Source organism: Erythrolamprus reginae, chromosome 5 (assembly GCF_031021105.1).
Source record: "Erythrolamprus reginae isolate rEryReg1 chromosome 5, rEryReg1.hap1, whole genome shotgun sequence".
NCBI lineage: Eukaryota > Metazoa > Chordata > Lepidosauria > Squamata > Dipsadidae > Erythrolamprus > Erythrolamprus reginae.
The window spans coordinates 55107853-55119950 of record NC_091954.1 but is presented as its reverse complement, the minus strand read 5'-3'; the positions used below and the strand labels follow the sequence as shown (position 1 = coordinate 55119950).

General features: G+C 43.2%; 1 protein-coding gene across 2 annotated transcripts in view; it reads right to left on the bottom strand.

Moving 5' to 3' along the window:
• The window catches only part of GFRA1 (GDNF family receptor alpha 1), a 341102-nt gene that overhangs the window by 61256 nt on the left and 267748 nt on the right, over positions 1-12098 (bottom strand). For both annotated transcript variants that reach the window (XM_070752647.1, XM_070752648.1), the window contains one exon: positions 1273-1382. In XM_070752647.1, the coding sequence (XP_070608748.1) occupies positions 1273-1382 (110 nt within the window). The remainder of the gene's footprint in view (positions 1-1272; positions 1383-12098) is intronic.

Genomic DNA, 12098 nt, shown 5'->3' with positions numbered 1-12098 from the left:
AACCCGAACTTTTGCCAAACTTCCGGGTTCAGCGTTCAGGAGAACGCTGAAAAGCCCCCCAGCTGTTTCAAAAGGTGACAGCCAGGCAGCGGTGCTTCTCGGCAGCCTTCCAAACCCAAACTTTTGCTGAACTTTTCAGGTTCGGGTTTGGGAGAACACCGAGAAGCCTCCCGGCTGTTTCAAAAGGTGACAGCCGGGCGGCGCCACCCAGTGAAGCGCCATTTTTGCCATTTTTTTCCTTGCACGCATTAATCCCTTTTACATTGTTTCCTATGGGAAACATTGTTTCGTCTTACGAACGTTTCGCCTTATGAACCTCCTCCCAGAACCAATTAAGTTTGTAAGACGAGGTATCACTGTACTTGATAGGATGGAGATTGCTGGCTCTAACATAAACAGTCTGCTCTGTGATTGGTTGCTTTAAGCATGAGGAAGGGTTCCCCTTTTTTCTTCTGTATGGCCTTTATGCTCTGATGCTCCTGTTTGCCTGGCTATCTTGTTTGGAGTATATATAGATGTAAAATGTATGTATGCATGCATGCATGTATGTATGTATGTATGTTCATTAAAGCAGTCTTCCTAAATATAAATCCCTTGCAAAGTATGGACTTCCAGTCATGATTTTTAGTCAGCATGGCAAGAATCAGAATTATGGGAATTATAGTCCCTGCCTCTTGACATCGTTCACTTTGGAGAAGACGAGTTCCACAAAGCATTGGGGTATTCTATCACCTTTACAGGAAGAAAACAACGGCTCTATTCTATGAACAAGATTATGCTACATAAGAAAATGGAAAATGGTAGTCCTATATTTTATAAAACAATTCATTCAATTTTTCAAAGAAGATCCAGTTATGTGATATTCCCTTGTTAGATTATGTGAATGAACTGAAGTAGTCACTTCCAAAGTAATGAATTTCTAGTCTGTGACAATATACCCTGAACTAATATTGGATAAAAAATAATTCTTGCAAGTAGTGCACCTATGTGGTGTCTTTTCTTCTATAGAAGCTTTTCCAATCCCATGGCATCCTTTTTCCTATCTGTGTTCATTTGAATCTTAGCTTCTTTATGTATGAGATTATAATTTGGGAAAATAAATTGGTTTTCATGTTAAAATTAATCTTGTATAGCCAATACAAGTCTTCAAATTATCCATGAATTTTGTTTTTTGTTTTCATTATTCATTTATCCTGTTGATATCAAGCAACAAAGCATATTTTAAATATTAAAGAAAATGATCATCTCTCCCCCCCCCCAAATAAACCTTACCAATAAGCCCTGAGTAAGCAAGAAGGCAGTCGGCATAGTTTTCTTTTAGGCAGCTACTAACAGATCGTGATTCAGGCTGGCAGTTTGTGAAAAAGTCTGCAAGACGGGATCTGCAATGGGGTATAAAAGAGACAGAGAGAACAAATTAAAAAAAAACACATATATTTAAAAAAGCTATCAAACTTCCAGGTGACCTTATCTTTTGCACTTCTTTCTATCAATATTTAATTCTTTTTATTTGTGTACACAATCAAAGTGTTATGAGGTTTTTTTTAGAAAGGAAATGCTCAGCACTTATCTTGATGCACAGCAAAAAAAAAAGTGTGAAGATATAATGGGCAAATATTCTCTTCAACCCACACAAATGTTGCTTTGAAAATGTACATTTTCAAAGCAGATAGATAGAAAATAGTAGAATATATCAACAATATGTTCACAGTTTTTCATCCACTTTTGAAGTCTATCAGAAGGAAACCCACATCTGTTCAAGCATAAGGGTTTTTTTTTTATGGATTTATTTGTATTCTACCTTTATTACTTTTGCAAATAGTTCAAGGCAGCAAGCATATCCAACATAGCTTTCAATTCCCATTTTCCTCCCAATATCCAATCACTGGATTGAGATGAAAGAGACAGAGACAGTTGCTGGCTGAAAGCCACTCAGCAGGATTTGAACTCACCGTTTTCCTCTTTCAAGCCTGATGCCTTAGCCACTAGACAAAATTGCCTCTCTAGATACAAATTGGCAATGATGTTGACAATTTCATAGTTAACTTATTTTTTTAAAAAATAATAGCTGCTATAAATGTTGTGTTAACATTTTCATGTGACACTTAACACTTCTGAAAGAATTTTACATACAAAAAGTAGAGTGGAATTTCTTTGTTTCTTTGGACTTATATGTCATGAGTGGAAATAACATAGGTGGACTGGAATTCACTAAGGTGATGAGAGTATAAAGAGGATATGGATAGAACATGAATTTACTATGGAAGTGCTTAAGAGAAGCACTAGTTTACAAATCTGGCAATTCCCATTGTGATAATAATTAAAGAAAAGACCTTCAATCTCTGTTAAAGAGTAATCCTTAATTATATAAAGGTGGTGCCAAATTTACTGGAGATTAAATTTGGCATCATAATCCTTAAATGGTTACTTACATTATTAGAAGAAAATTCATCAAAAACTTATGAAATTTATAGGAAAATCTTCAATTAACATGTTACATTTTGTCATAAAGTGTTTTTTTTAATTGTTTAAAAGTATTAACAATTATAAATACCACCCTATTTTGTGAATCATCTCAAAATGGATAGAAGCGCAAGAAGCAGCTTGGCGAGGTAGCCGCCGTCAGCTGCACCTACTCACCAGGCCTGGAGGATTTTTCCTGCTGGCGGCTCCTGACTGGGACTGACCGTCGCCACACCTTGCAGGATCCACCCTCATGGCTGCCAGCCGGTCCCAGCAGCTGCAGTGGCAGAAGTGCCTCATGCCTGCCAGACGAGCACCGTGCTCTCTGGGCCCATGGGGGGGCACTGTTACTGCTGGCTGGGACAGCGAGATTCAGCTTCTGCACATGTGCAAAAGCCGAATCCCCTGTGCAAGGTTCATGCATGCCGACAGTGATGGACCTGCGCGTTCAGGTCCATTTCCGCCAGTGGAACGACGTTCCATACCATTCCACTTGCTGCCCAACCCTGGGTATAGGTAAATTTGGACAATAGGACAGTAGGACAGGGGCAATAGGCACGATGGTGTGCTTATGCACACCTCTTACAGACCTCTTAGGAATGGGGTGAAATCGACTGTAGAGGGTTGTATTTTCTGCAGTCAGGTTTTGAGTTGTTTACATTGAGTTTGAATCCATTTTGTGCTTGTGTATTGTTGTGGTTGAAGCTGAAGTATTCATTGACTGGAAGGATACTGTGGTAGATGATTTTATGAACCACATTTAGATCAGATCGAATGGGAAGGTTTTCTAAGCCCAAAATCTCAAGTCTGGTGGAATAAGGTATTCTGTTGCGAACAGAGGAATGGAGGACTCTTCTAGTGAAATATTTTTGGACTCTCTCAATTTGTATTAATGTCTGATATCCCATGCGGGTTCCAGACAGATGAGCTGTATTTGAGGTTTGGAAAATGTTTTATATGCTCTGGTTAGCAGTTTAATATTTCCAGAGAAGAAGCTATGCAAGATCAGGTTAACAACTCTTAGTGCCTTTTTGGAAATGTTGCTACAATGGGCTCTGGCATTTAGGTCATTAGATATAAGCACTCCAAGGTCCTTAACAGAGTGAGGGACGTCTACAAGGCTGTGTCCTCCAAGTTTGTATTTTGTGTTCTGATTCTTTTTGCCAATGTGTAAGACAGAACTTTTATTTATTGAGATTTGAAGTTGCTACCGTGTTTCCCCGAAAGTAAGACAGTGTCTTACTTTCTTTTTATCCCGAAAAGCCCCACTATGTCTTACTTTCGGGGTATGTCTTATATTGGAAAACTCCCCACTGGCGACCTCCCTACCTCCCTTTTATTTTAAACATGTTTCTGACCTGTGGGATGGCTCCAGCTGCGGCTTCTGCTGCCACTTCCATGGATTACAGTGGAGATTTCCAAGCTGGTTATCAGGAAATCGACGGCATCAATTTGGGTTACTTGCAGATTAACGGCACGAAGATTAGCGGCGCGCAGATTAGCGGCGCGCAGCTAGATGAGAGGGAGGCGGCAATACCCCCGTGTTTCCCCGAAAGTAAGACACATGTCTTACTTTCGGGGTACGGCTTATATTAGCCGACCCACCTGAAACCCGCGATACGTCTTACAATCGGGGGTGTCTTACTATAGGGGAAACAGGGTAGTTATCAGACCATTGTGATACATGGTCTAGGTCTTTTGGAAGGGTAGAAGTATTGTTGGTGGTGTTGAATATTTTAACATCATCAGCAAAGAAAACACAGTTACCGTATTTTTCGCTCCATAAGACGCAGTTTTTCTCCTCCCAAAGTAGGATGAAAAATCAGCCCCGTCTTATGGAGCGAAGATGCAGGCAGGGAGGGGGGGATGCTGCGAACTCGGAAGCGCCATCCCGCCGGCTGGCGGGCTAGCTGCTGCCTGGCCCCCTCCCTCCCGGAGGAGGGTCTCCCTCCGCACCACCAGCGGCGCTCCCCCCGCCAGCCAGCCAGCCAAGCCCCGCGCCCGCCGGAACTGGCTCCTCGCTCTCCCCCCGCCGCGTTTGCAGGAGGTGGGGAGGGTCGGGCGGCCCGCCAAGGCCAGGAGGGATGCCGCTGCCCCCCTTCCCTCTCTCCGCCCGCCGCTGCGCCTCCTTGACACCGAGAGGAAATGCCGGCAAAGGTTTTTCTCAGCGGAGGCCGTTGTCTGTTGCTCTCACTCACTCTCGTTCTCTCTCCGTTCTTCTCAGCGGGGACGTGCGCACGCCCTGCCCGCCTCACCTTTGCCGAGAGCACTTTCGCCCCGGGCTCTCAGCAAGGGGGTTGTAGGAGAGGCGGGGCCGGCGGCAAAGGTGATATTCAATGTCGGGGGCGCACGGGCGGTTGCGCACGCTCCCTATCTCCCTGCTAGCCCACTCGGAATATTCAAAATAAGAAAAACCTTCGCCGGCAAAGGCTTTTCTTATTTTGAATATTCCGAGTGGGCTAGCAGGGAGATAGGGAGCGCGCGCAACCGCCCGTGCGCCCCGGACATTGAATATCACCTTTGCCGCCGGCCCCGCCTCTCCTACAACCCCCTTGCTGAGAGCCCGGGGCGAAAGTGCTCTCGGCAAAGGTGAGGCGGGCAGGGCGTGCGCGTGTCACCGCTGAGAAGAACGGAGAGAGAATGAGAATGAGTGAGAGCAACAGACAGCAAGATAGAGAGAAAGTGAGAAAGAGAGAGTGAGAGAAAGGGGGGAGAGAAAGAGATAGCAAGAGAGAGAGAACAAGAGAGAGAAACAGCGTGAGAAAGAAAACAAGAGAGAAAGAGTGAGAGAGAGAGAAAGCAAAAGAGACAGAAAGAAAACAAGAGAGAGAAAGTGAGAAGAAGAGAGAGAAAGAGGGGGAGAGAGAGAGAGGGGGGAAGAGAAAGAGAGGGAGAGAGAGAGGGAGAAAGAGAGTGGGAGAGTGGGAGAGATAGCAAGAGAGGGAGAGAGAGAAAGAGAGAGGGAAAGGGGGGAGAGGGGGGAGAGAAAGAGAGAGGGAGAGGGGGAGAGATAGCAAGAGAGGGAGAGAGAGAGAAAGAGAGAGGGAAAGGGGGAGAGAGGGGGAGAGAAAGAGAGAGGGAGGGAGAGAGAGGAGATAAAGGAAGAGGAGAGAGAGAAAGGAAGAGAAAGAAAGAAAGAGGGATAGAAAGAGAGAGAGAGAGTGAAAGATGCTCAGTGAGCCTTTCTTTGAAGTTGCCTTTCTTTCTTTCTTTCTCTCTTTCTTTCTTTTTCTCTCTTGCTCTCTTGCTCTTTCATTCTTTTTTCTTTCTCTTGCTTTCTTTCTTTCTCTTGCTTTCTCTCCTTCCTTCCTTCCCTCCTTCCATTTCTTTCATTCCCCCTCTCTATTTTTATTTCTGTTTCATTTTCTTTCTTTCTTTCTCTCTTTCTTGCTTTCTTTCTTGCTCTTTTTCTTTCTCTCTTTTACCTTCCCTTCCTCTATTTCTTCTTTTCTTTCTCCTTCCTACCTTCTTCCCTCCCTCCCTCCCTTCAGTCCTTCCTCTCTTACTCTCCCCTTTCATAGGTTTCCTTGCTTCCTTCCTCTGTTCCTGTCCCTTCCCCCTTTCTTTCTTTCTTTCCTTCCTTCCTTCCTTTCCTCCCTCCATTTCTTGCTTTCCTTTTCCTTCCTCCCTTCCTTCCTCCCTCACTCCCTTCTTTCACTCCTTCCTCTCTTCCTCTCCCCTTTTTGGCTCAAAATATTTTTTTTCTATTTTCCTCCTCTAAAATCTAGGTGCGTCTTATCAGCAGGTGCGTCTTATAGAGCGAAAAATACGGTACTTATAATATGATCACTAAGGTTGTTTATGTAAAGAATGAATAGTGTTGGTCCTAGAACGCTGCCTTGAGGGACACCACTGTTGACAGGTGCAAGATTTGATAGGACATTGTCTATTTTAACCATTTGTTGTCTGTTTGAACACAGTTATTCAATTATGAAGGGGACCAGAGATGTCATAAGATTTAGTTTTTGAAGTAATTTGTTATGTACTACTGAATCAAAGGCTTTACAGAAATCTATATAAATTGCATATATTTATTTACCTTAATTGAATTGTGAAGTCCATGTTTTTGCAGTGTAGGAGGTGCAGGTTAGTGGATAACTTTTTTCTGAAACCAAATTGTTTGTTAGAGAGTCGGTTGTTAGTTTCTAGGTGAAGGGTGATGGATTGATTTATGATTGATTCCATGACTTTGCATGTGATGCAACATAAAGAAATCGGTCTATAATTTTCAATGTTACTTGGATCTCCTTTCCTGAAAATAGAGAGGATTGTGGCTAGTGACCATAAGTTGGGCAAGAGGCTAGTCTTGAAGGATTTTTCAAAAATTATGCTTAGAGGTTCCGCTATGGTTGTAAAGAGCTTTTAAAAAGAAATATGCACATAGACCATCAGGTCCAAAAGATAAGAGATGGTTTTAGGTTGCATAATGCTTTTCCAACATTATCTTCTGTAAAATCAATTTGTGTTAGATTGTTGTAATTGTTTGGGGTGTGACTAGAAAATATTGGCCATGAGCCATTGCTGTTTACACAGATGGAGCCGAAGAATGTGTTAAAGAGGTTGGCTTTAACAGTTTCATATTCTTTGCCATTCGGTGCTTTGAAGGGTGGGATGGATCTCAAGTCTTTGAGTTCGTTGTTTACAAAGTTGTAGAAGGCGCGAGTGGAATTTGAGCGCAGAAGGTTTTCTTCTTGATTGATGTGATACTTGATACATTTGGTATTTAATTAGTTGCATAGATTTTTGTAGTGGCTTTTAAAATTAGCAACATAGCCAGTTACTAACTTTAAAACTTTATTTTTGGGTGCCTGTGTAAAAATAAAAAAGGACTTAGTTTTGGGGTAGATCATGTTTTTGGGGAAACACTTGTTTCTGCTTGTTAATATTTAGCTACAGCAAAAATCAGATAAAGAATATGCTCATAACTTCTCAGATTTCAGGAACCTAATATTTCTGTAAAATCAATACATAGAAACATAGAAGATTGATGGCAGAAAAAGACCTCATGGTCCATCTAGTCTGCCCTTATACTATTTCCTGTATTTTATCTTAGGATGGATATATGTTTATGCCAGGCATGTTTAAATTCATTTTCTGTGGATTTACCAATCACGTCTGCTGGAAGTTTGTTCCAAGCATCTACTACTCTTTCAGTAAAATAATATTTTCTCACCTTGCTTCTGATCTTTTCCCCAACCTCAGATAGTGTCCCCTTGTTCTTGTGTTCACTTTTGTATTAAAAACACTTTCCTCCTGAACTTTATTTAACCCTTTAACATAGTTAAATGTTTCGATGATGTCCCCACTTTCCCTTCTGTCCTCCAGACTATACAGATTGAGTTCATTAAGTCTTTCCTGATAAGTTTTATGCTTAAGATCTTCCACCATACAGGAATTTAAAATGTATGTGGCCCTCATTTTGAAAATAAGCAATACTGGTTATATTTTCGTATACACTTCAGTATTCACGAAAATGTGTAAGCCAAATAATTGAGACCTTTACCTCTCTTTTTATTTGAAATAGTTGAAAAAAAACCATTGATGTTTAGAAATGATCTGACGCAATTATCACTACAGCCTCTTTAATGATCATTTAATTGAACTAGGAGAAATTCAGTACATGCTCATTGTAAAGTGCAAACATTATGTATTTGCAAAGGATCAAGGGCTCTATATTCAGCACATTATAACCTAATTTCTACTTTTCTTTTTGACTCTGTTGACACAGACATTGTTCACTCTCAGGTGGTTCAAATGAATAAGAAAGGTGCTGAATCTACTACAGTTATAATCAGTGAAGAGCTGCAAAATTTTTTACTACCACACTGTGGGTGTGGCTTATTTTGTGGGTGTGGCTTGCTGGCCATGTGGGAGTGGCTTGACAATCATGTGCCTGTGTGTGTGTGTGTGGCTTAATATGATATGAATTAGACAATTGGTGTACATCTAATTATTGGGGCCAGCACCAGGACAGAACAGAGTGTTTGAATGATCTTTGTTTGATCCTTCATATAAGAGTTTTACCCTTACAAATACCATGCAGGGTTGTGAGAGGTTATTTCTGTGAGGAGTTAGGAGAGGTTGGAATGAAAAGAAGCATTCTTTAACAGAATGGTGAAAATAAAATACTGTATAACAAAATACATGCATAACCAGTAAAAAAGAAAGGAAGATGCAACCATGGTTCTTCTGGAAGCCACAAAGTCTGTCACATTTTACTGATATTGTATGACAGTAAATGCTAATAGGAAGCAGCCATCCACAGCAGAATCATATGGCTGATTTTCTCACCATTCCAAAAATCTTACTGAGGACTGTTATTTCTACATTGCCATTCCCAGATAAAGTAACTTTATCAACTCTAAGAGAAAATCAACTCTAAGAGAAAATTTATTAAGTACTGAAGTAAAATGTACAGAACTCTCTGTGCACAATGTTTTTTAGATAATGTTTTAGTCTCTGATAATGTTTGACTCCTTTTATGGCTTTGCATCTACAGTGGTACCTCATCTTACGAACGCCTCTTCTAACGAACTTTTCAAGATACGAACCCAGATTTTTTTGCCTCTTCTTCTGAACTATTTTCACCTTACAAACCCAAGCTGCTGCTGCTGGGATGAAGGGGTTTCTTTCCCCCCCCTTTTTTGAAGAAAGAAAAGGGAGGGGCGGCTTGGAGGGGGAAAGACTTTGCATTAACAAAAGTAGGAGAACAGTGTGCTTGCAGGCACTGAAAGAGTGTCTTTTGAAGAAAGAAAAGGAGGGGCGGCTTGGAGGGGGAAAGACTTTGCATTAACAAAAGTAGGAGAACAGTGTGCTTGCAGGCACTGAAAGAGTGTCTTTTGAAGAAAGAAAAGGGAGGGGCGGCTTGGAGGGGGAAAGACTTTGCAGAGAACAGCATGCTTGCAGAGGCACTGAAAAAGTGTCTTTTGAAGAAAGAAAAGGGAGGGGCGCCCCCTTTACCTTTCTTCCTTCCCACTCACCCTTTAGCCTAGACTTGCTTCTTCCACCCGCCCCATTTAGCTGCTCCTCCCTGCCCTCTGTTCGCCTCCCTTCTAAAGTTTGGGATTTTCCTGAAGGATTTGCACGCATTATTTGCTTTTACATTGATTCCTATGGGAAACATTGTTTCGTCTTACGAACTTTTCACCTTACAAACCTCCTCCTGGAACCAATTAAGTTCGTATCATGAGGTACCACTGTATTTATATTGTATTTTTATTGTTGTTGTAAGCCACCCTGAGTCCTTTGGGATTGGGCAGCATAGAAGTAGAATAAATAAATAATAGGAGCTATAGGAAGAGCAATTAGAGGCTGACCATCCTTTATTTAAGAGCTAACAACTCCCATTATTAAGTGATCTAAAATCCTAACAGTGGTTTGTTATTACAAGCTACTTTCATAAGGGCGATTTACTTCAAGCAATATAAAGTAGGATCAATTGCAATTTATTAAGACAAACACAATATACTATTAGAAGTTCAATGATTAAAACATTTTCTAATTTATTAGGAAATGGGACAAATAATAATAATGATCAATTTAATCAATTTATCTCCACAGTTACAAAAGTTTCCTGCAACTTCTCCCACTTCCTCCCAATCCAACTGATGCTGTAATAACTTTCAGCCTCATAGTTCTTCATATATAGAATGTGTCTTCTTTATGAGTGGCTAGAGAAACAGGCATTTTTCTTGAACTAGATTTTATATTATATGTTTACAATATAGAAGTTTCCGATATAATACCAAGATAAATGTCAGAACAATAAGGGGAAATAAAAAAGATTTCTTCTTTGGAATTGTGAGAGATGCTTGTAATTGACTTCCACATTTCTCATTTTGGATTCAACTACATAAATAACAAAGCTGTCACATTAATTCTTGGGCTGACTACAACAAATAATGAAATTCTGGTACCCAGGCACCACTTATCAAGAGAGCTTTTACATAAGGGAACAATTTATCAAAATCAAAAAGAAAGGAGAGTAATGTGTGAAAATGGACAATTTCAAACTTATGAGCATAAACTCATTGAATAAAAATGATAATTTTAAAATATGCTGTGGAGAAATAATCAACCGAACATTCATGTAATCATATTGTTTAGATAATTCTCAATATCAAAACATCATTAACAATCTATAGCAACCCTGCTTTCATATTTAATGTTTTATTATTTATTATACAGTAATACCTCATGATACGAACTTAATTGGTGAAAGGAGGAGGTTCGTAAGGTGAAAAGTTCGTAACACGAAACAAAGTTTCCCATAGGAATCAATGGAAAAGCGATTAATCCGTGCAAGCCCAAAATTCACCCCTTTTGCCTCATTTCCGCTGGCATTCGGATTTTGTTCGGGTGTGGGTGGAGGGGGGGGGGACGGGGGGAGACAGCGCAGGCTGCCCGGAGGGAGCCTCGTGGGTGGATTAACGGAAAAGTCAACAGTTACTGTCCGGCTTGCAATGACTGGAAGGGAAGGGAGGGAAACGCACGGGCGGTTTGTACGTGCGTCTTCTCTGATTTCCTCCCTCACTCCTTCCCCCTCTCCCTCCTGGCCTCCCTCCTCCTCCTCCTGTATTCCACCTCCCTTCCAGCCTCCGAGCCACATTCTCTGCGCCGCCGGCCGGCTGTCATCTTCTAAAGAAGCAAGAAGAGGAGGAGGAGCTGGGCGCCTTCCTCCACCACCAGCTCCTCCCCCTCTTCTTGCTTCTTTAGAAGATGACAGCCAACCGGCAGCACAGAGGGTGGGGATGGTGTGCGTGTGTGGAAAGGTTCAGCGGGAGAACTGGGGGGAGCCGTGGCCACTGCCCCGTGGAAGGGACCCGGCTGGGAAGCTCCCGAAGGTGTGGGCTGGGGTCTTTCTGGGAGAGCAAGCAGCAGGCGTGGGCTGGGGTACCCCCAGTTCTCCCGCAGACCTCTTCCACACATCCCGACTCCTGCAGCCTCCACGTTTTTCTTTCGGCCTCGGGCTGGAAAGGGGGAGCTAAGCCAGCTCAGCGGCTTTTTACATTGGGGAGATGTTACCAGCCCAGCGGCATTGATTCCTCCAACCGCTTAGCTCCTCCCATCCACCCAGAAGCCGAAAGTTCTGGCCTTTGTTCACCAGCCTCCACGTTTTTCATGTTTGCATCCTGGGCGGGCGGGCGGGCGAGGAGGCGCGACCGACCGGCTCAGGCTCCGGCTAGGACGGGGCGGGCAGAGGCTGGGCGCAGCGGCGAGGGTGCATCCGACTCGGGGCTGGCGGCGCCCGATGCACCGGGGAACATCAGCTCAGCAGATCAAGCCCGGCTCCTTTCGGCCCAGCATCCCGGGCCAAGCGGCTGCCTTCCGTCACTGAGCCTGGCTCGCCCGGAAGATCGTAGCGCGCGTTGGCTGCGCCGGCGAGGGAAACCAAGCCGGCAGCAACGTTGCTGCTGGCTTGGCTTCCCTCGCCGGTGCAGGCAACACGTGTTGCCATCTTCCGTCACTGAGCCTGGCTGGCCCGGAAGATGGCAGCACGTGTTGCCTGCGTCGGTGAAGGAAGCCAAGCAGCGGCGACGTTGCTGTCGGCTTGGCTTCCCTCGCCGGCGCAGGCAACATGCGCTGCCATCTTCCGAGCCGGCCAGGCTCAGCGGATCAAGCCCGGCTCCTTTCGG